Below are 22714 nucleotides of genomic sequence, written 5' to 3' on the forward strand. Positions count from 1 at the left end.
TGATTTCTTACTAATAAAGAAACTGCCTTGGCCCATTTTATTGGATAGAAAATTAGGTAGGCGGAGTATACAGAAGAGAATTCTGGGAGAAAGAAGGTTAGAGGAGGAGTCGCCATGATGCTCCCACTCCAGACAGATGCAGGTTAAGATCCTCTCTGGTAAGCCAGCTCATGGGCTACACAGAATATTAGAAATGGGTTAGAACAATATGTAAGAGCTAGCCAATAAGAAACTGGACCTAGCCGGGCCAGGCAGTGTTTGAAAGAATACAGTTTCTGTGTAATTATTTCTGGGTATAAACTAGCCATGCGGGCGGCCAGGTGCTGGGGACGCAGCCCTGCCGCTCCTATTTCAACAATTTTTCTTAATTTTTTGAATTATTTTTCTTTGTGTATAGAAATGCCACTGCTTTTTTTGAATATAGTTTTTTTCATAATATAATTCTTTATTGATTCTTTTGGAATTTCCCGTCTTGCACCCCAATCCTGTTCCCCTCCCAGTCCCTCCATATTTAACCCTCACCCCTACAGCATCCCCCCAAATTAGTTGACAACAAAACAAATAAAACCCACCTCTCTCCTCCATCTTTCCTGACTCTCTGACACCTCTTCATTTGCCCTAGTGTCATTGGGAGCTGCAGTGTGTCACGCAGTAGACCCTTTTGACCAATCAGCCCCAGTCTGGTTCAAGGACTCTAGTCTCTGACACACTATCATCACTGGATGCTCATCAAAACTCCTCTCAGATATCCTGCTGTTGCCCCAACATGGAGATTCTGTGGCTATTGTTTTACAGAACCCGTCACTTCATGTACTCCAGCAGGTCATAGATGCAGTAGAAGTTAGGGCAAGCCAACCCAAGGCCTAGGATGTGAGCCTGGATGGTAGCCGAGCTGGTCAGTCTGGGCCACCTCCCTCAGGTGAGGGTCAGAACCAATGCTTCTATGCCCATGCCCTCGCGGCTAGTCTCTCATACCCATGGTGAGGGGTTGGGCTGTCTCTCCAGAGTGCAGGGACCAACTCTCCCATAAGGGGTGGGTCCAGTTCTCCTACTGCAGCGTCCAGTACGGGGCAGGGCCAGCTATCTCAGAGCCAGTGAAGGGCCAGGCTGGCTGAGCATGGCCCTCAGACTTCAACATGAGTGGTTCCTGTGGCCCTCTGTGGCAACACTGGCCACAGATATCAACACAGACCTCTGCTGCAGTAGGACTATGGACCCAGACATGGCCTTTGGCAGAAACCTGGGCCCAGATGTCACCCTGGCCTGCTGTGGCCAGCAGGCTACCACCTCAGCCTATTGCTCACCACCTTTGCTTCTTTAGTTCCTCCTCTTTCCACACCACATAAACTGCTCTGTTTCTCCTTCTCTCACCATGTCTTTTCTCATCGTAATGGCACCTTGCAGAGCCTGGTGGGCCTATAGAGGTCTTCAGACAGTCTGTACTATGATGACCCAGGCTGGACTGTGTATCTTTCACCTGCCTTGGTCTGCGTGTTGATTTTTACATCCTTGCTAATATATTGAATTTATACTTTCAAAAAATACTAACAAATTTCTTAAATTCTCCTCTAAAACATAATAAGCTTTCCCAAAATCCTTTTGTGATGAATATGGTTGAACACTAGCCCAGCACACGGGAGACCCTAGCTTCAGTCCCTAGCACTGTGAAACAATCTACAAACAAATGCATTTCATCAAGACAGCATCTCTCTGCCACCAAAGCCGCAGCACCAAAAAGAAAAGAAACTTAAGTACATGTTTCATTTTGACTAATATGGATACAAAAGTCCTCAACAAAATGCTAGCAAACAAATCCTGGAGCATGCTGAATGGATTATACACCTGTGACCAGGAGTGACTTATTCTAGAGATGCAGTAATGGCTCAACCTATGAAAGAGAACTCAGTGGGATCTGTCATCTCAACAGAAGTAAAAGTAAAAACCACAAGGTCACCTCAACATTTACAGAAGAACGAACAAAGTGCAATAGCCATCCACTATAAAAACTCTCAACAAAATACTCACAGAAGGGACTTCAACGTAACCAAGTAGATATCTAAAATCCTTCGGTAGGCATGGGAGTCCATTGGGGTCAGGTTGGGGGATGAATTTCTTCTAAGACCTGGAATAAGGCAAGGGTGCCAATGCCATACCAGAAATTCTAGTCAGAGTGATCGAAGCAGAAAAGTAAATAAAGGGAACGTACATTAGAAAGGGAGGCGAAGAATTGTCTTTGCAGAAGACGTGACTCAGCAGAGGTCTGTGGGATCTGACTCACTGGTACCAGCTCCTGAAGACGAGACACCCCAGCTTCCTACAGTTCAGCTTTATGCCCGATGCCATGCTTCAATCCGCTCTCTCCATGGCCCCACCCAGGCCCTCACAAGACAAATTCACTGAAATGTAACACAGGAAGGAGCTCATTCTTCCCCACTGCATTCTGTAAGCTCGTCTCACCCAGCAGTTCTCTTTTTCACATAGTGATCTGATTTTGATGGTTTCACCTTTCTTAACTTTGCCACCCCCGACCAGAGTGAGGAAGTTTAAGGAGAAAGAAGATGGGACTTTCAGACGTCTAAAGAGGGAAGCCACAGCGTGCATCCATTTCGCTTTAGCCCTCAGATTACTGTTTTTAAAAACTTGACGTTCTTAAAACTGATTTAGACTTATTTTTTCTTTTAGAAGTGGCTCTCTTATGTTCTAAGACCACACTCAGCACAGACACTTCGTCTGGATCAGTTAATGTGAAACTCACGAAACCCATGGTAGGTCTAAAAAATGAAAGTCGTGACAATGCTTCTCTTAATGTGACAAAGCTCTTTCCTATCAAGTTCTATCAAAATTTTTAAATACTGAAGTCTATGAACAGAGTTTTCAATTTCTATTTTGTAGCACTATGTGACTTATTTACTAACCTGACTAGGCATATCAGAAGTATTTCCATGTTAGATATCTTCAGATTACTATACTCTCTTATTTAACCATTATGTACTAAAGTTCTGTGTTGCTGTTGTTATTTTAGCCAGTGGAGATAGAAATGAATATAAAGATTAATACATTTCCCCAACCGATCCATTCTGTGTTTCTATAACAACACATCTAAGCCAGAGAACTTTATAAACAAAAGAGGTTTATTAAGCTCCACGCTTCTGGGGATGGAAGGCCACAACCCTGGCCTCAGCTGGGCTCTGGAGAGCACCTGTGTCAGATGGCATCTCACGTGATCACTCAGGAAGCGAGTCTCTAGGGGATGACTGGCTGCCACTTCCTTCCTGTCACAAGCGTGACGGCATTAGGAGGTGGGGCCTGAGACAGGGAGAATTCTCCTAGCAGAGACTCCAGTGGCAAACCTTTTCACTCGCAAGCATGTGGGTAAGAACGCTCTGGTTTTAAGAGGAAGTGCCTGCAACAGTCACCAAATCAGTCAAAGCCTTGAACTCAAAACATCCTAGACTTTGGACCCTGAAAAATAACGTTTTACTGCTTTAAACTTTGGCATGTTGTTACAGCAGTTGGAAGAGACAAAAGCACATATGTAGTGTGGTGGTTTGAATAAGAATATCCTGCATAGGCTCACATGATGTGAGACATCCTTCTGTATATGTGTTGCCTTTATTGGTTTATGAATAAAGCTGTTTCAGCCAATGGCTTAGCAGAGTAAAGGCAGGTGGGAAATCTGAATGGAGATAGAGGAGATAGGTGGAGTAAAGGAAACACCATGTAGCTGTTGAGGAAGAACGATGCCTGAACATTACCTATGAGCCAGAGGCTCGTGGAAATATATAGATTAATAGAAATGGGTTAATATGAGATGTAAGGGGTAGCTAGGAATATGCCTGAGCCAGTGGACAAACAGTGATATAATTAATATAGTCTCTGTGTGATTATTTGGGTCTGGCAGCTGGGAAGCAAAAGTGCAGTCTCTGTTTACACTCATAGATTTCAGTGCTTGGTCATTAAGGAGTGGCACTTCTTGGAAAGGATTAGGAGGCGTGGCCTCATTGGATAGGTGGGGCCTGGTTGGAAGAAGCATGTCATGGAGGGGGGGACTTTGAATTTCAAACGCCCAAGGCAGTCCCAGTATCTCTCTCTTTCTCCTGCCTGTGGATCTGGATATGGAACTCTCAGCTACATCTCCAGCACCATGTCTGCCTGCATTCTGACATGTTCCCCACCATGATAATGAACTAAACCTCTGAAACTCTAAGCTAGTCCTTTATAGGAGTTGTTATGGTCATGGTGTCTCTCCATAGCAATAGAACACTGACTAAGACATCCAGCATAAAGTCATACAGTGTAAAGTGTTCTGAATAAAACAGTCACTGATGGTCAGGGGCAAGAGCCTAGCACTGACTTCTGGTAGAAGCCTGGATGACAGCAGAAGTGATTCCTGGAATGTCTGAGGTGTGGTAACTTGAGCGGAGAACTACAGGCAAAACACCCAAGCTGTGAAACAGGGAACAGCTGAAGGCCGACCTGACATTTTTGTAAAGAAAAAAAAAAATCCCCTTCCTGTTATGGCAGGATAAGTCATGGGACCTGAAAATCACACAGACACAAACAGTCACATTGTGGATCTGTGCCAGAGAAAAGCACGAATCTTTACCACATGAATCACATGCACAGATAAGAGCTGAAGCGACCAGCAAGCTTTCAACACCAGAGAAATGAATCCCTAGGTCACAAAGGGACAGAAAACAAGTTTTCTTCTGACCATCTGCAAAAATGAAAATGTATTGGCAGAAAATCTGGATAACTAAAACATGAACAATGACAGGAAGTCTCGGCTTCTGTCCCAACCCTGAGACAGAATAAGTCCTCTTCCTACACAGACAAAGCGGGAGTCCTCCCTTCCACCCCCCAAATCAGTCTGGATAGATCAGATAAAAGTTAGGAATACTTGAGTAGAATTTATTTGACAATAAGTAACCATTGGCTACATAAAACACACATTTAAAATGCATACAGCAATGAAGAGTCCTGTTTTATGCTTAGAAAGATGGGGTGTATTTCAATAGACTTGTGTCCAGACACAGCAAGTTCGTTCAAGTTCCAATTTGTACACACCTTGTCAATAATATTAAAAATTAAAGAGTACTGTTAAAAATGTGGGGCCTTTTGCCTTTCTTGAGCGGTGGCATGGTTATTTACGAGAAAGTGTGGAAATAAACATTGGCAAAAATATCATATGATAGAAATATCATAAAGTTTGTTCCGTGGGTTCTCAAGTTTTCTTCAGTTGTTTCAGTCCCTTTGAGGTCATCGGTTGTGTATATTTTTATCTCTGGTAAATTTATAGTTAACTTAAATCTATGAAAATTGATAAAAATGAGCAGAAACCACCACAATTTTGGAGAATTGGGCTGCAAAATGAGTTGTCACTTTGCCCTTTAGTCTTTCTTGGGGTTCTCGGGAATGTGTCACAGACTTTAGAAGGCTGACAGCTCCTTCAGCTGACCACACCCCAACATCCCAGGGTTCCTGTGAGAGTTCTCAAGAGCGCGTGCTACAGGTTTTCAATCTAGGGATGCACTTTAGTACATTTAAGTGACATTCAGCACCTCTTTTCTCACTTTCCTTGTCTCCCGATGCAGAGGACTGCCGTGTTCTGAGGGTAGGAAGGACATTAACTATAATTTCCCCAGGCATGGGATGGCTGCAGCTCTGGCCAGGCATGAAAACACTGTACATTTTTCTTTCCTCTTCCCCTTATCAGGTCCCATAGACATGATCTTGTTTTCTCACCATTGGAATATCAATGAAAGCAATAACAAAATCACAAATAAACACATTTAAATATGTATGAATGAATGGAATGAATACGTTTCCAAAATCAATGTACCAGATACAGGAAGAGGCTACCTAGGAATTTTAATATCTGAGATTTATAAAGGACATTAGGTTAAAAATGTAAATGAATGTGGGCTTTAAACATCAGAAAGCCCCCTATTGCTCGGTGTCACACACAGATGGCGTTAAGTGCTGTATGGAGATCTTGCTCTCTTCCTCAGCATGGAAATGAAAGATGGGATTCAAGAAGAAGCCTCTTGTTCCCAAACAGCTCTGGATGCGGCTGAAAGGAGGGCACTTAGTAACGAGGGAGGAAATGACGAGAAGGAAATAGTTTTGTGTCTGGGAGCCATGTGGAATTCCAAGATAAGAAAAACAGTTGCTAATTCGAGTAGAAAAGCAGGAAACCCGATACACTTGCTTCCTTCTATGTAAACACAAGTATATGTGGGGTGTTGCGTGAAAATTAGTTTTCTCTTGCTGAGCCACAAAGACATAGACTCAAACTGCTTGTTTTGGACACGCTGGCTTCTTCTTTTTCTTGTGGACATCATGGCCAATAACACAACGAGTTTAGGGAGCCCATGGCCAGAAAACTTTTGGGGTAAGCTACTTTTCCTTCACCACTTTTTATTTAAATTAAGATGCACAGATATTTTCTGCATATTTTATTACAATGTTGGAAATTTCTGGGGCAGTTTGCTTGCCATAAATGTCTAGTGACCATTTTCATAGATTTAGTTCAAGAAATATACTCATAAAAATGTTTTCAGAATAAGCTACAGGAATATTAAAGTAGGATCAGACATAGAAAGTTTGGTTGGTATTAACAAAGCTTAATTAGAAATCAAGAGATGTTTTTAAGTGGACCTTTAGAAATAGAAATACAAAGTAGAAGTCCTTGTTAAATGGAATATAACACGGGGGTTTTGTTGGAAATTTATGTTTTATTCGTTTGAAGCTGATAGATTATATATTTTATTTCATGAAACCAAGGTGTTCCACAGAGGATTTTAAAGTCTGTGTTTTTGTCCACGTTACTCTTTTTAATTTTCAAAGTCAATTTAAGCAACAAACCTATGTTTGAACGACTCTTGGGAATGGTGACAAAGATAAAATGTGAAATTATGAACCTAGAAAAGATGATGCAGAAATAACTTAACACTATTACAATGGGAGCCTGACACAGAAGGGAGAGAAACAATACCAAAGCGTGCTCTGGCAGAGGCTAACCTGAGCTCAAGATTTTATGTGCAGTGATGCTAACCAAGAGCAGGAAGATGCTGAGGTCAAAACCACCACCCACTCCCGGCCAGATTTACGGTACAAGAGCTGGGATGTGCAATGACATTGACATGTCTCTGTGGCTCAGAGAAATTGAAAATTAAAGGGAATAATTTAAGTTAAATCCAGAAGTACCTTTAAAGGAACTCTGGAGTTGATTGAGAGCTGTATAACCCTATTATGTGCAAGACACGTTTTTAATCATCTCAGAAAACTGTATCAAGCTACCTGCTGTGATTGGAGCTAGGGCTTTGGAAACTATTTGGTAAATACTGAGCAGTGAGAGCAATCTGGCCCTGACAATCTGACTTATTTATCTCTAATCACGGGTATTGGCATGAAGGGAATTAACTAATTATTTTTATTATTTAAGGTGCTTGCTTCAAGCTTTAAGATGCTATAGTAATAAAGTCGCATAGTAAAATTACTGAAAAATAGGTTTTTCCTACAAATTCTAGGTAGACATCAAGAGACAAGAAACCTTTGAATTCTGGATGGTCTAATGTTATATTTGTGGAAATTATATTTACTGTCCTCATATATATTAAGTGCTGAAAACCAGCTAGAGGGCATCTAAGTAAACTCATCACAAAACAATGGTAAATTATTCCATAGATCATTCCAAGTGTAAAAATTAACACAGAAGAGCCAGTTCTGTCTTTACAAGCCGTTCAAGATGACTCTACATTAATATAGGAAAAATAATTCATTGCTCATTGGTTAGAGCACAGGTGATTTTTATTAAAATAAATCTTACACCAATAAGGTGTTCATATGTGGTCCATTCCTTTATCCTAACATTCCGAGTCTTACTAAGGAAATCTGTGCTTAACAGGGATTTCACGATTCCTATATCAAAGATAGGTATTAATGCTCCCTTCTCTTGGTACGGAGATAATGGGGAAAACCAAGAGGCTGTTGTAGTCTTAAATCCTTTTAAACCAAAGCAAAAGTGGTGAACCAAAAATATGCTTGATGCTTTGGGTGAAAGAGGTGAAAGACTGCATAATTATTTCTGGGGTCAGAATATAAAATGTAATTATAAATTTAGTGCATGAAACGTAAACATTTCGTGATATATAAATGTCAGTCTTTCCTATTTTCATTTCTGCTTTGCGTCTGAACTGGTATCTATTTTGATCACTGGTCCTCTTAAAATATTAACTTGAAAATCACACACAGTGTGGTGGAATCCAGCTTCTGCCTCCAAAAGGACTCTTTTGTGTAGCCCTGTGAGTTAAGAGACTAAGTAAAAATGTCATAGACTCAACAACTCACACAAGGAGCTATAGGAACTTCATAAACTTAACATATTGAAAAGCATAAAAACCCAAAATATAACTTTCTTGTTTACTTAAGGAATGAAAAAAATAAGTAATGATATTCTGCTGCAACACAACGAGAGCCGGCATTTGTTCATTGTTATCACTCAGTCAAAGCTACTGAAAGTCGTGCGAACCCTAAAGCCCTTGATGTTAGCCACAAGCAAGAGTGGCGTGTGACTGGCACCGCAGGCGACCCCACCTTGCATTCCACCCCTGCTCAGTGTAATGCCCTTCCCTTCTCTGTAACCCGTCCCGTAAAGGCAGCCTGGACCAGAGACCCTCAGATTCCATTGGGCTGACCACATTGTGTAGCTCAAGCATTCTCTTGGTACTGGGGAGTCTACACGTGACTTCTATTTTTCTCTGCTGCCTTCTCACCGGGCCGTTGTTGCTGCTTTTCTATTCCCTTGGCCAGCACTCTGAAAACCTGAGGCAGTTTATTAACGTTATGGGCTTGCCTTTACTCATTTAATCAAGCCTCCCCCCAAATATGATTTCTCCTTTAAAGGATTGCATTCAGCAGAGAAAAATGTAGAGCTCAATAAAAATCAACAAAAAATAATTAAAAAAAGGATTGCATTCTGGGAGGTGATTAGGTGTTCCTACATAAACAAATAGACGCCCATAGCTAAATCAATAAATAATATTAATAACTTCTGTTTTGTCATATATTGACATTATATTACACAAAATGACCAAGAATGAGAATATGCTATAGAAATTAAAATATGAAATGGTCCCTGAATCATTTTTAGAAAAAAGTGGGATATTACCTACTCCTAGAAAACCAAATAAGTTCCAAATAAAAAGATAATTCCAAGAATAACACTCTGATCATTCATTTCTGATATGTTAACTCAGCCTTCTTCAGTTCATTCATAAACTCTGGAGCTTTGGCTGCATTTATTAGGAAACATGTCAAGATGATACGGGCAAGACATTGTCTGAGAATTTTGGGGCACTTGGGAGAGCTGTTATCGGCAAATGTGTGAAGTAAAAACACTAGGATATGTTTGCGAAGAAACAAATGGCAGACGAAGCATTCATATGTGGAATTTCCAGGAACAAACTTGGAGATGAGAATGGAAGCAGATGTCTGTAAGAACCTGAATAGCAATGCAGAAGTTCATGCTACTATGACAGCCCCTCTTGTGGTGACTCTAAGGCTCCTCACCTCCACCTTCTTTGGGTTTCTTTGGCTAGAAATAGCTTGTGAAGTCTGAGGGTGATGGCTGCTTCAGGTACAAGAGGGAGTGAACCAAAAGTCCTTGATCAAGGTCCTCTGCTAACATCTACTGACAAGTGTGTCTCCTCTGCTCTGGGGATGTGTTTCCCTCCCTGCCTTCAACTGCAAAGCCAGGTTCTTGATCTGTGCACTTCTGGCTAAGAACAAGATTCTTCTTTCTTGTCAGACTCTCTGGTCCGTTGACTGACTCTCATCCTATTGCCTTCTGGTCTGTCTCAGTGCACAGAGCATCTTTCACAGTCCCCTACAACCCTAGAACTTCAGGAGCCTGGCTCTTATTCTGCCCTTCCAGCACCCAGTGTTTCTCATGGGGAGCTTTGAATCTTTCTACCTACATCAACCAGGAATCTAGGCGTGGGTACCAGCTACTGGGATTCCCTAAAGGATGGAGGGATGGAGGGATGGCCTCATTTCCCAGAGCCCTCATTGCTCATACACCGTAAAACTCTTGTCTTTCTCTCCCGCAAGCTTCTCTTTACATTGCTTATGGTGATACATTTCTTTTTCCTACTACTGTTTCTGGCAAACACTAATATTTTTGAATTCTTTAGACTTCTAATGCTTTGAAGCTGAACAGAAAAAGAAACAAGCCACAAACACCATCTCGGTTATAAAGCACCTCATTATTGCCATGCTGTGCTGACTTTCAAAAATGATGTTCTAGTCTCTGTGTTTAATGGTTCATTTGACAGTGTAGGAGTAGAAAACCTACTTGCGTGCATTCTTGCTTGTCGCCTTAACCCACGCGGGGGTATCAGAGGGTTACAAACTGATTTGTTGGGGATCCAGGGCTGCCAAGTGGTAGGATCCTTCGTGAGGATTACTCAGTCTGTAAAAAAAATGTTATGCCTCAACCCATAGCAAATGAGGTGCCCTAGTCTGATTTTTAGGGGTCTAGAAAGCAGATGAAATAATATGTTCACAAGGTATTGGGATGGTGGTGGAGCAGGCATGGGTAGTTCATGGGTCTCCATAATGTCCTCTCGAAACATCAAGCAAACATTGTCCACTTCTCAAGCTCATTTCTTCAGTTGAATATAAAAAATTTCTTCAATGGTTATGCATCATGACATATGAATAGCCTTGTAATTATTTCTGTATGTCTGTTACTTAGAAACTTTGAAGAAGAAGTGTTTACAAATGTAGGTTCTTAAGACACATGTGTCTGGGTTCAGAGGGAGAATCAAGAGATCGCATCTCTCACTGGGCTCCACAGAACTGGGCTTATCATTGAACTGGAGCTCTCAAAGCTGTATATACTTCTCCATGCATCCCTTGTCTCCAGACTTCTGCATTGAAATCGTGACAGCTGTGTGTGTTTTTTTTTATTAAAACTAAGTTGGATTTGGGTATCAACATCATAAAAGCATTGTAAAACAAGTCAATAGTATTCATTAATTTTGAAATATCTGGTAGAGTTTATGTAAAATTGAGTTGGATGGTTATTTATCATCTAAAATAGTCAACATTTGTGGCATTACATATGATATTTCTAGCTGGGACTTTGAAAATAACACATTCATTTAAAATTATTTTTAAGTGTGTGTGTGTGTGTTTGTGTGTGTGTGTTTGTGTGTGTAAACATAAGTAAAGTTGCCCCTGGAGGTCAGAGGTATCAGATCCCTCAGAGTTGGAATAACAGGTGATTGCGAGCCAGCAAATGTGGGTGTGTGGGTGCAGGAAACCAAACTCAGGACCTCTTCAAGAACAGTGAACCACTAAGTCATCTCTCCAGTGCCACGTTTAATTTTTTCTTTAGGCATTAGAAAGCCTCTCAGATTTTCCGACTTATTTTTTAGTTTTCTAAGAATTTGCTATTTGAATTATATTTTCAAATATACCACTTGAATTATATTTTCAAATATACCACTTGAATTATATTTTCAAATATACCACTTGAATTATATTTTCAAATATACCTTGAAATACTATGTTGACTTGTCTTTTCAACACTTTATTATGAAAATGTTCACTGGACAAAAATGTCTGAAGAATTCTACAGTGAAGACGCATCCATTCTGGGTCTCCCTTATTTCACTTCCTATAATGCCTTTCTGATTCTCCTATATTGTTTGAAATTACAGAATTTCCTTTCTTTGTTCTTCTGAGGTTCAGTAACGCACTTATATTATTATACACTATTCATTCCTATTCAGACGCTGCTAAATAACATAGGCTAGTTTTGAGAATTGCATTGTTTGAAGTTTTTGTCACACAAACATTACAGACTGCAGACACAAACTCTCTCTCTCTCTCTCTCTCTCTCTCTCTCTCTCTCTCTCTCTCTCTTAGAAGTCTTTTATAGTGCTCAGTGACATTGTCTTTTGAAACCATTCTCATAAAGGTGACCTCAAGTCACCAAGCCATGATTGTGTTACTCGGGACTCTGCAGGCTTCATTTCCTCAACTTATTCATCTGGTCGTGTCCTGGGAATTGTGATCAAGTACTATTAGACAAAACCACACCCAAGTTTCCCAAGCCTGTGTTTATTTGTCCACCACACTATTCGAAGTGTCAGTGCTAGTATAATTGCTATTATTAGTTCCTTTTTACCATTAAAGACATAAGGCAGCTTCCCTTTTTTCAAATCTGACGACAGTTATAGCTTGTTATGTATAGACATCTGGATTTCTTATTTTTCAGGAGTAGGCACTGAACCATTTCCTGTAATGGGGAGGGAGATCAAACTGGGTGTAAGAAGTGGGCCAGGACGTAATTTTGGGATGAGGGGACCTCGACAAGAAAGTTGGGTAATACCTAAAAAGAATAGAAAGAAAACAAAAGACAGAAAATAATAACCATGTAGATATCTGCAAACATATTTTTTTTGAGAGGACAAATTAGAACCAGGCATGAGCCCTTTATCAGAAGCATATTTGGTGAGGAACAAGAGAGAGGAATCAGATGGTGAACTCAGCTCGTGGGGCAGCAGCACTCAGGTAGGAGACCTTAGACCATATTTAGGAGTTTGCTTTTACTCTGGGCATGGGGGTGGGGGGTGGAACATATGTGTATTGTGACTGAACTTACTGCATGATTGAAATGAGAGGGCAGCTGGATACGCATGCGTGATGCTGCCAGGGTGAGAAGCATAAAGCACGAAGCCCAGCTGAAACAGCTGCAATCTCCTGCAGCCTGTGGTGGCATTGGAAGAGCAGCAGCGTAGACAGGGGGAGGCTGAAACCCGTTCTGTTGTTGAGCCCGAGGGAATTTCTCAGAGGTGATCAACATAGAAACATTTATCCATTACATCTCCTGCTAATCGTGACCCTTCTCGTTTCTGTGCGCTGGAGTCTGTCCCCTCAAAAGACCTTTGGTCACAACCTTCCTATCTCTGAAACCACCTCAGCTACACTTTCGGAAGTGGAGAACGGATGATCTATTTCAGGACGAGGTGACCTATGGGTCCCTCCACTGTAGGGCTTTGGATGTATAAACCAGCCTTCCATTTTATGATCAGCTATGAAAATCACGTTGGGACTCTGCAACAATTCAACAGTGGCCCACTAGATGGTGGCCTCTACCAAATGTTCGCACCATTTACAGTGCTGAGGTTGTGATTATGATTTCTGAGAACGACGGTCAGCTGTAAGACCTTCGAGTTGGAAGGCACAGTAGGGGAGGATGTTAGCAGCAGAATTTCTGAAACTTCTTTATAGTCAGAATTTTAGATTTGGGGGCATAGCTAAAGTTAGGTTTGAATCATGTTATACAAAAGTAAGACTAAACTTTTAGGTTCAGTTATGCTTATTTGATTTTTAAAATAATATCTGACTCTATGAAATCTCTGAAAACACTGAACTTTGACGCCATGACTTCTTATTTTTGTGAGGAAGATTTCGGAACATCGGTACTGGGGTCAGTAGCTTTGTCCTAAATTATCTTAGACTTCAAAAGCCATCTCAGAAAGAACTTAATTTATGGTTAATGTAAAGATTGTTTTGGAAAGTTTTGATATGATTATATATAAAGATAATTGCAATAACAACAAAGACAGCTTTGCCTCGGGACACCCCTCTGGCAATAGGAGGCAAAGGGACATGATAACATAAATCCTAAAGTTAGATAGTTAGTAGTGATTGTGCTTATGTATTTATCAGCATTTATTTGTTTTGGTTTGTTTCTGCATTCTAGATTCTCTATATGCTACAGCAAGAATCTGAAAAAAGGCTTGGCAATTATAAAATCTAGTTTTCCCCCACCTTTTAAAAAAAATCAGTGAGATTAAATAAACCCACCAATATTTATTCAATAGGGCTGGGTCTGCAATTGTGTGACCTGAACATCAATGAGCATTTGTTAATCAATAAGCACTCAAAGTAGAATTTTTAAAAAAATCAGGTAATTAGCTCATGATTTGGGGCTGACAATTCAACAAGGGGTCAACAAGATGGTCTTTGGTTTGCTCACGGTCAGATGAGGTTTGGTTTGCCAGCACCTGAATGACCTAGAGCTACTCGTTCCTTTGTCATATCAAGGATAGCAGGCTTTCGGTCAGGGCCGTGGGGATAATACACAGGACAGCCCTGTGTCTTCCACTGGCCACCACACTAGCTTGGCTTTATTCCTATGTCCATCATCAAGAAGTCCCCAAACCAACCAGGGCGGAAGTGGAAAGTCTCTTGCCGTTTAGACCCAAACTTACAAAGTTTCAATTCCATTGCATCTCATGGGTCAAGTGAGTCCCACTGAGAGCTCTTAGAGTAGGGGAATAGACTCTACCTGCTAACGGGATTACAAACAAAGAACCCATGCCCACGACCCCAGGAGTAAAACCGTCAGATGCCCATTGCTAGTCTATAGCTCTTTGCCTGTAGAATCCTTGCATAGGCAATTTAATATACGCCTTGACTTTTGATTTAACATTAACTCATTTTTTGTATGAGGAAGACAGTACTTAGAATAATTTTATAAAAAATGAGTTCCCCAGACTCAGAAATTTATGTCCACACATAAGGAAAATTATGCGTGAATGCATAAAAGATTGGAATAAAAAAACCCCACAGGTTTCGAGACAGAAAGCAAACAGCACAGTTTGGGGTTGGCTCCTGGAATGGCGGATGGAGAGGGTTCTGAGCAGTAAGCTGGAAGGAGTTTCAACAATATAGGTCTTTCATGTAGAGTAAGGGCTCAGCTTCTCCAATAAATTCATAAAGAATATGCTTTCGATTTCTAAGGGGCACCCAGGTAGCACCCCCATTGAGGGAAGGGGCTGATATGTACATATATGTATTTGCCTGCAGAAGAAATCAGAGCGAACCCAAACTCTGTGAATTGGAGGACCCTTGTGTGCTGTGGAAAGTTTGTGGAGATTCGGAAGGTGGGGTTTCATTGTCATAAAACAGATGTGAGAGAAGTATGAGCTAGAACCCGAGGAAGAAGAAAGAGCCCAGGCATCTGTCTGCATAGGTCTTGTCATCGTGTAGTCAGAGATCCGTGAGTCTGGGATTTTAGGAAAAGTGACATAAATCAGTCAGCCCTCCAGATGGTTCTGCCCCTGAACTTCCTGCCTCTGACAGAGTGCAGGAAGTGGGGTGCCATCAAGACTGCAGGTGGGAGAGATCAGTGTGACAGAGCAAAGCAGACGGGGAAGCATTATCATCATCGCTGTGACGGACTTCTTTCCCAACGGGCACATTAGCTCTAATCGTAATTCCAAAGGAAATGGCCTGTGGACATTTGCAGTTCTCTAAGAAAAATCGCTAAGTTAAGGTCGAGCTTCAGGGAGACGTTAATTTCTAAAGATGGTAAACACGAGCAAACTGTTTTTCATAGCTTTCTGTTTAAATAAGTGGACTCCTGATCGTTCTCCATTTCCCTAATTCAAAGCATGTTAAAATTCAGAAGCCATTCTGTGAATTACAGTTCATGGCCTGCCCTGTGTTTTTAAATGAATTGCCTTTGAAATTAGAGCTACTGGTTTATTGACTCTTCTTTGTTTCAGAGGACCTAATAATGTCCTTCACTGTATCCGTGGCGATTGGACTCGCCATCGGAGGATTTCTCTGGGCGCTTTTCGTGTTCCTGTCTCGCAGAAGAAGAGCCAGCGCGCCCATCTCACAGTGGAGTCCCACCAGACGACCCAGGTCTTCCTACAACCACGGCCTCAACAGAACTGGATTCTACCGCCACAGTGGCTGTGAGCGCCGAAGCAACCTCAGCCTGGCCAGTCTCACCTTCCAGAGACAAGCTTCTCTGGAGCTGGCCAACTCCTTCCCCAGGAAATCAAGCTTCAGGGCTTCAACTTTCCATCCCTTCCTGCAATGCCCACCGCTTCCGGTGGAAACCGAGAGTCAGCTGATGACCCTGCCTGCCTCCACCACCCCAGCCGCCATCAGCACCCTGCACAGTCCCAGCAGGCCAGACTTCCGCTGGTCCAGCAACAGCCTGCGGATGGGCCTCTCCACACCGCCCCCGCCTGCCTATGAGTCTATCATCAAGGCATTTCCCGATTCCTGAGTCTGGACTTTAGTTGTTTTTAATTCTTTTTTTTTTTTTTAATTTTGTCTCTTTCAGAAAGGAAACGATATATAGGGTAAACAGAATTTTGAGGTCATGGCACTAATGACTGATTTTCTAAGTCAGTAGGTTCGGGAAAGCTGAACATTACCCTGTAACTCAAAGTTTCTTTTAAACACAGTTTTCTCACTGATGTCCCATAAAAGTAATTTTTTTCTCAAAAAGTTCTATATTTATGTATTTTGAATTGAGTGTGAGGCATTGGATTAAAGATACTGATTAAAGATTCTAACATACAAATCATACGTATTTGTATGTTTTTGGTTAAAAACTTTAGATGTTTGTTGTTTCGGGTTGTGGCCCCCCCTTCACTTTCCCACGTGACTGCTGGCAGACAAAAGTCACTAAATTAAGGAACTTTAATGTTACTCGCTGGGTGGTGAGTGAGTCAGTAGCATCCTAAGGATCTTAGAGATCTTGGAGCTTTCATGATGTGTGTACAAAATCCCATGTTTCTACTCAGTTATGAATGAGAATCCCGCAAAAGAGTTAAGCCCCACTGGTGTTATAAGATGGTTCAGTTTTGACATTTCATTGCTTTTTTCCCAAGATAGACTCATTTTGTAATTCCAAGTATAATTACCCACATCATTGAAGTAAAACCCCTGAACTTAATAACATGCGGATTTAACATGGCTGTTGTAGTTATTACCAAAGCAACAGCATCTCCAAAACAGCACTTTATCTCGGGAAGTGTGGTGTGGGAAGTCCAGCCTGTGGGTCTCAGCCTGTGGGTCATGACCCCTTTGGGGGTCAAATGACCCCTTTACAGTTAATGCCTAAGACCACCCAAAACCACAGATATTTACACTATTATTCACAACAGTAGCAAAATTACAGTTATGAAGTAGCAACAAAAATAATTTTATGGTTGGGGGTTACCACAGCATGAGGAACTGTATTAAAGGGTCAACATGTTGTTAGGAAGGGTGAGGACCACTGTTCTAAGGGGAAACTTCCCTCTCAACTCTGTGGTCAAATAAAGATTGTTCTACAGAGAGACAGTCCACAGTGGAAACATGCTGCCTCTCTGAAAAGCAGTTCCTCCTAGTCGTCTCAGCCCCCAGGTACCTGCCCCCAGTGATGCTCTGTGAATTCGGTCTCCACCTCCACTAAAGTCTTTATAAGGTGACTAACGCAGGCCAAATGGTCATTGTATCAGATGACCACCCAAGGAGGTCATATCAAGAGGTAGAGGCTTCTTTAATGTGGGCACCAGAGACTTTCATTTGTCCTTTTGCACCAAAGATAGGAATTCACTGGGGGGTATTGAGAATCTGATACATCAAATATTTAGCTTGTGTTGTTGTTTATTCTTCTGTAGATTTGGTTTTGTGTTGATACCCACTGGTCCCAGCTAGTGGTGTGTGATCATACCTCAAGAATATAACTATTTGCATAAAAGATACCCTAAAGAATATCTGTATGAGTTTCATATCATTGGGACTATACATTGTTCCCCAAGAGAAATTATTCTTCAAATTATCTACCAAAATGCCCTGTAATTAAATACGCAAGAGAAGATGGAAGGGAAAAAAGTACTCAAAACAACAAGCTATAAGGAAAGCTGATGTATTGGCAGCTGACTTTTTTTTACTAAGGAAAATGTAAAGGCTGTAACATAGCCCTGGTAAGATTGTGCAAGAGCACCAGCTTAGCAACAAGGCTAATTTTAGGTTGCATGTCATCCTCAGTGTTTAACATGAGGATAAAAGAAGGCATGTTTTTTATCAATGATTTAAGCTAAGAATGAAAACGGTTCCCATCTCCCAAGGGAAGGAAATGAGAGCAGAAGTCCTCTGGTTCATTTGGCAGAACTCTTGCTAATTAAGCCCCAGTCATAAAATGACCAATAGGAGTATTTTATAAATATTGTGACTTGCATAAAATGTGAAGTTAAAACCAAAGCTGGAAGTGGTTTTAGTTGTAATTGTTTTATTTGAAATGTTTTATCAATCATGAAATAAAACTGATAATCAATTTCAATTCACAGTTTATTTCTTGACTAATAAAACCACTTTCCATCAGGAAGTAGAGAATTGGGCAGGAGAGATGGCTCAGAAGAGGCTCAGAGCACTGGCTGAGTTCTTCCAGAGGTCATGAGTTCAATTCTCAGCAACCACATGATGGCTTATAACCAACTATAATGCATCCAGATTCCATTTTCCGGCCTGCTATGCAGGCAGAAAACTGTATACATGATAAGTAAGCAATTTAAAAAAAAAAAGTAAGAGGTGTAGTCATATTTCAATTACATTTTAATAAATAAAGGCTGCATGAAGATCTGAGAGTACAACAGTCCCACTGGTCAATTTTACAGACCAGGTTATGGTAACACACACCTTTAATCCCAGTAGCCACAATGACAGGCGCCTTTAATCCCAGTAGCCACACTAGTTGCCACAGAAATCTGGTGGTGTATGCCTTTAATCGCGGTGGTACATGCCTTTAATTCCATGCATAGAGAGGATTATAAAACAGGGGGAAACAACTCTCAACACACAGTCTCATTCTGATATTCTTGGAGGCAAGATCGCCATTTCAGACTGAGGTCGAGGTAAGAGCCAGTGGCTGGCTGTTTTGCTTTTCAGATCTTCAGGCAGTCTTTATTAATTAAAACACAATTGAAATGCCACTACAAAAGGGTTGGTAAAAATAAATGCAAAACAGAAAAATACATAACTTTTGAGCCAGAGTCTCACTATTAGCTTTGGCTGACATGGGACATGCTATGTAGAACGGGCTAACCAGCAATTCCCGGGATCTGCTTGCCTCTGCCTCCTCTGTGCTGGGATTAAAGCCTGGCACTACCATGCTTGTCTTAAAAAGATATAATGAAGAAATAATGTGGAGTTTAAGAATTGTTAATTTCCCTTGGTATGGTGGCACACACCTGCAATTCCAGAACTCAGGAAGGTGAGGAAGGAGATTTCATCATGACTTTGAGTCTAGCCCATATTATACAAGATCTAAAGATTAAAATCACAGTAACTGTTATTGAATAAAACATCTGATAAGTCACTGTAAATGAGTGCACCAAGTTCTTTTCCCCACAAGGTAATAGATAATTAAAAAAATAGTAACAAGTATTTACTTCAGAAGTTCATATTTTTCCCGAGAAGGCACCTGTGTGCACTCAAAATATTTTAGTCACTTTTTTGTCTACTACTAATGTATAGTTATTTGTTTATAAGAGTCCACATCAAATCACTATTAGCAAATGTATGAAGAAAAGAGGGGCCCTTTCCATGTTCCTGGTGACCAGGTGTATCAGGGCTGCCCTTTTATGCGAGTCTAATGAAATGTACAAAGAGCCTTGAATAGACTGTGTGCCTACAGTCCTAGTACTTGGAAAATAGAGGTAGAAGAATCAGGGGTTCAAGGTTATTACCAGCTATATACAGGCTAAGCTGTAGGAGATCCTGTCTCAAAAATTTAACAAAGCAGAATAAGATCCCTAAGTGGACCTCAGCATGCCTAACACGCACAAAATTTTCTGTAAGGGAAGTTCCAATTTATTTTTAAGCAGACCAGTCATGACATAATAGCCATGCACAATGGAACCAGAACAGTTTATAACTGGTAAGCAACTGATTATTGAGTTGTCCTTTGAGGCAAGAAATGGCTAAGAGGAAGGGAGAAAGGAGGAGAATTTCCACCGTGGGTGACACGGAGGGGGAAAAGGGACTGAAGAGGAGGGGCCGTGGAGTAGAGAGACTACAGTGTCGTTTGAACCAACCCCTATTCCTGAAGGTGACAAATGCCATTTTATGACTCTATAACTTGAAAAAACTTGATACTGAGCTTGTTAAAATGACAGCAAATGAGAAGTACATTCTCGGGGTGTGCCCTAGTTTAGGTCCTCTCTGAGTCAGGCAAGTACACCCCTGTGGCACACATAGCCCTCTCCTGGGAACACTTTCTTTAAATCTTTCTAAACTTCTCTCAAGAGTGAGGGGCTGTCCGGGACTGGCAATGGCCTTGGGACAAGACACCTGTGAGGATCCCAGCCCCCGATTCTCACCTTTCCCATGTACTGTGATCCTTCTAAGCTAGGGTAACCAGGTGCCCTGGGGACACTGTGCATTTTACAAAGCCATCACTGTGGCAGAGTCCCAGTTCCAAAAGGAAATAAGAACACAGCTGCAGAACGGGATTCATTTCCTTTGTGGGATTCCGTGGCAAGGGACCAGCAGACTAGAATGCAGCTGGCATGGGATTTTTGCCTTTCTTCATTCACAGTAAAGAATTCTCAAGGGCACTGACAGAGGGGTGAGCAACTGCAGGCATATTTCTTCTCTTCTCTTTAAAACCCTATAGAACAATCACTTACAGGCTCCCATGAATTTTGTTAAGCATTTTTTTCCTTACAAGGTAGAGGTATACACATAGTATCTTTCCAGGGGTCCATCTACCTTAGGTGTATTCCTGCACTGAGATAATGTAGGGGCACACACTCCACTCGCCTGAGTTGGTTAGAAAAGCCGGGACTCTCTGCTTAGCTGTGACAGAAGGGTTGCCATCTCTGAGACTTCCAGTGTAGATGCTGTTTACTACGGAACTTCCGATATTGTAGGTGGCACTTCCAAAGCGGCTGAAACTAAGTAAGAGGCAGGATTCGGTTGAATCTTTCTTGCTTGGGCAAGTGAATGCAAGGCAGAAGCTCTCGCCCATTGAGGCTGTTTGAAGACACTCCAAGGAATCGACTGATCATGTTCTAAAAGGGGTGACCAGGAAACTAGAGCGGGCCACTACAGCCAAGTGACTTGGTTGCCTGTAGTTTGTCCTCTACAACGGTTGGAAATAACCTTAGAAACAGATATAGTTATGAGCTCTGGGATTCCCAGAGTGCTGGGAACATCTTGATTCTAGAGTCTTTACAGAAAAACAAAACAACAACAATAACAAGCAAGCTATTCAAGGAAGCCTGTGCTTAGCTAATCCTGGCTGTGGGAGGACTGAAACCTAAACTAATTTCCTGATGATGGGGGGACAGAAGGAGCTGGACTTGTCCACCCTTAATGAACAGAAGGCAAATGGTGGACGCCTCAATGCAGTCTGTGGCGGCCACAGCCAGATGTGCCTTCAAAGCTGAAGACTGAAGTGGAGAGCTTTGATGAAGTGCAGAGCAGAGTAAATGCTGTTGGCAGAAATGGCTCAGAAGATCAGTGGCAAAGTCGTTGTGAGAGAAAAGTTAGGAAATTCAATAACAAAGTTTAGCAAATTTCTAAATAGAAAAACAAACAAACAAAACCTCCAAAATGTCGATAACCCTGAAAGTAAGGACAAATAACCCAAAACAACAAAGAAAAGCCCTTCTACTAAAAACCCTCAGCAAGGGTGGGAAGAGTATCTCGGTCAGTACAACACTTGAAGGCCTGGGTTCCAGTCAGTGCCACGAAAGCAAACACCGGCACTCCTAACACTAGGGAAATGAAGGCAAGAGGAACCGAAGTTCAAGGTCACCTTCTATTACATAGAATGTTTAAGTCATCCTGGAATACATGAGACTCTGACATCTCTCTTTCTCTCCTCTCCTTTTTCTCTTCTCTCCCTCCCTTTCAAAAAATAATCCACAAAATTAAAACACATTAAAATTTTGAAGATGGGTAATGAACAGCTCAGAGATACAGTGTGTCATTGTTGATAACACCTCACACGTGTGTTTTAAAACAATCAGGAAAATTAGGAGCAAGGGGCCTAATATCTTATGAAGCTTACATGGACACACACACACTGTGCAAAGCTACAATTGATTTAATATGATTCTTGGAACAAACACTTCTCAAACTTTAACTATTTCGTACTGTTACTAGAAATGTGGCATGGATTCCAGTGCCAACCTCACTTTCACGTTTCTCTCTCCCCGCTCTTATCTCCTTCCCCTTCTCCCTCTGTTTCTCTCAACCTGTTACATCACCTCTTCGTTTGCTTCATATAGTGCAAGAAAGAAGTTTGGTCACATGCTAGTGGACAAGATAAAGCCGGACACTTCCAGAATGACTTTGTTGGACAGTGGAGGAGAAACGTTACGTGGAAAACACAGAACATTGACTTGGTCTCTGCCGGCACTTCTCAGATCTGAGTTCCTACAACTGACCGTCTGCCCATCTGGGGCAGGAACAATCACTACACCAAGTGTATCTCACTGCTTAGGTAAGGGAGCCATTTTAGGGTTGGCAAGAGAGTTGGCTCTAGGGGGGGGGTTCCCAGGTGTCCAAGAGGATGTCCCCAGCTAGGTCCTTGGGCAGCAGAGGAGAGGCCTGAACTGGCCTTCTCCCATAGCCACACTGATGAATATCTTGAATATCACCATAGAATCTTCATCCGGCGATGGATGGAGATAGAGACAGAGACCCACATTGGAGAACTGGACTGAGCTCCCAAGGTCCAGATGAAGAACAGAAGGAGGGAGGACATGAGCAAGGAAGTCAGGACCACGAGGAGTGCGTCCATCCACTGAGACGGTGTGACTGATCTAATGGGAGCTCACCAAGGCCAGCTGGACTGGGACTGAATGAGCATGGGATCAAACCGGACTCTCTGAAT

At 41.7% G+C, this 22714-nt stretch overlaps 1 protein-coding gene across 1 annotated transcript; it reads left to right on the forward strand.

Moving 5' to 3' along the window:
• Nucleotides 1-6238: 6238 nt before the first annotated feature.
• Nucleotides 6239-18158, forward strand: Myct1 (MYC target 1). The gene is made up of 2 exons (XM_050135834.1): nt 6239-6394; nt 15591-18158. Exons 1-2 carry the CDS (start codon nt 6343-6345, stop codon nt 16103-16105), a joined length of 567 nt encoding a protein of 188 aa, XP_049991791.1. The 5' UTR covers nt 6239-6342; the 3' UTR covers nt 16106-18158.
• Nucleotides 18159-22714: the final 4556 nt, after the last annotated feature.

This window comes from Alexandromys fortis, unplaced genomic scaffold (genome assembly GCF_014885135.2).
Source record: "Alexandromys fortis isolate MF-2015 unplaced genomic scaffold, M_Fortis_MF-2015_v1.1 scaffold_23, whole genome shotgun sequence".
NCBI classification, from domain to species: domain Eukaryota; kingdom Metazoa; phylum Chordata; class Mammalia; order Rodentia; family Cricetidae; genus Alexandromys; species Alexandromys fortis.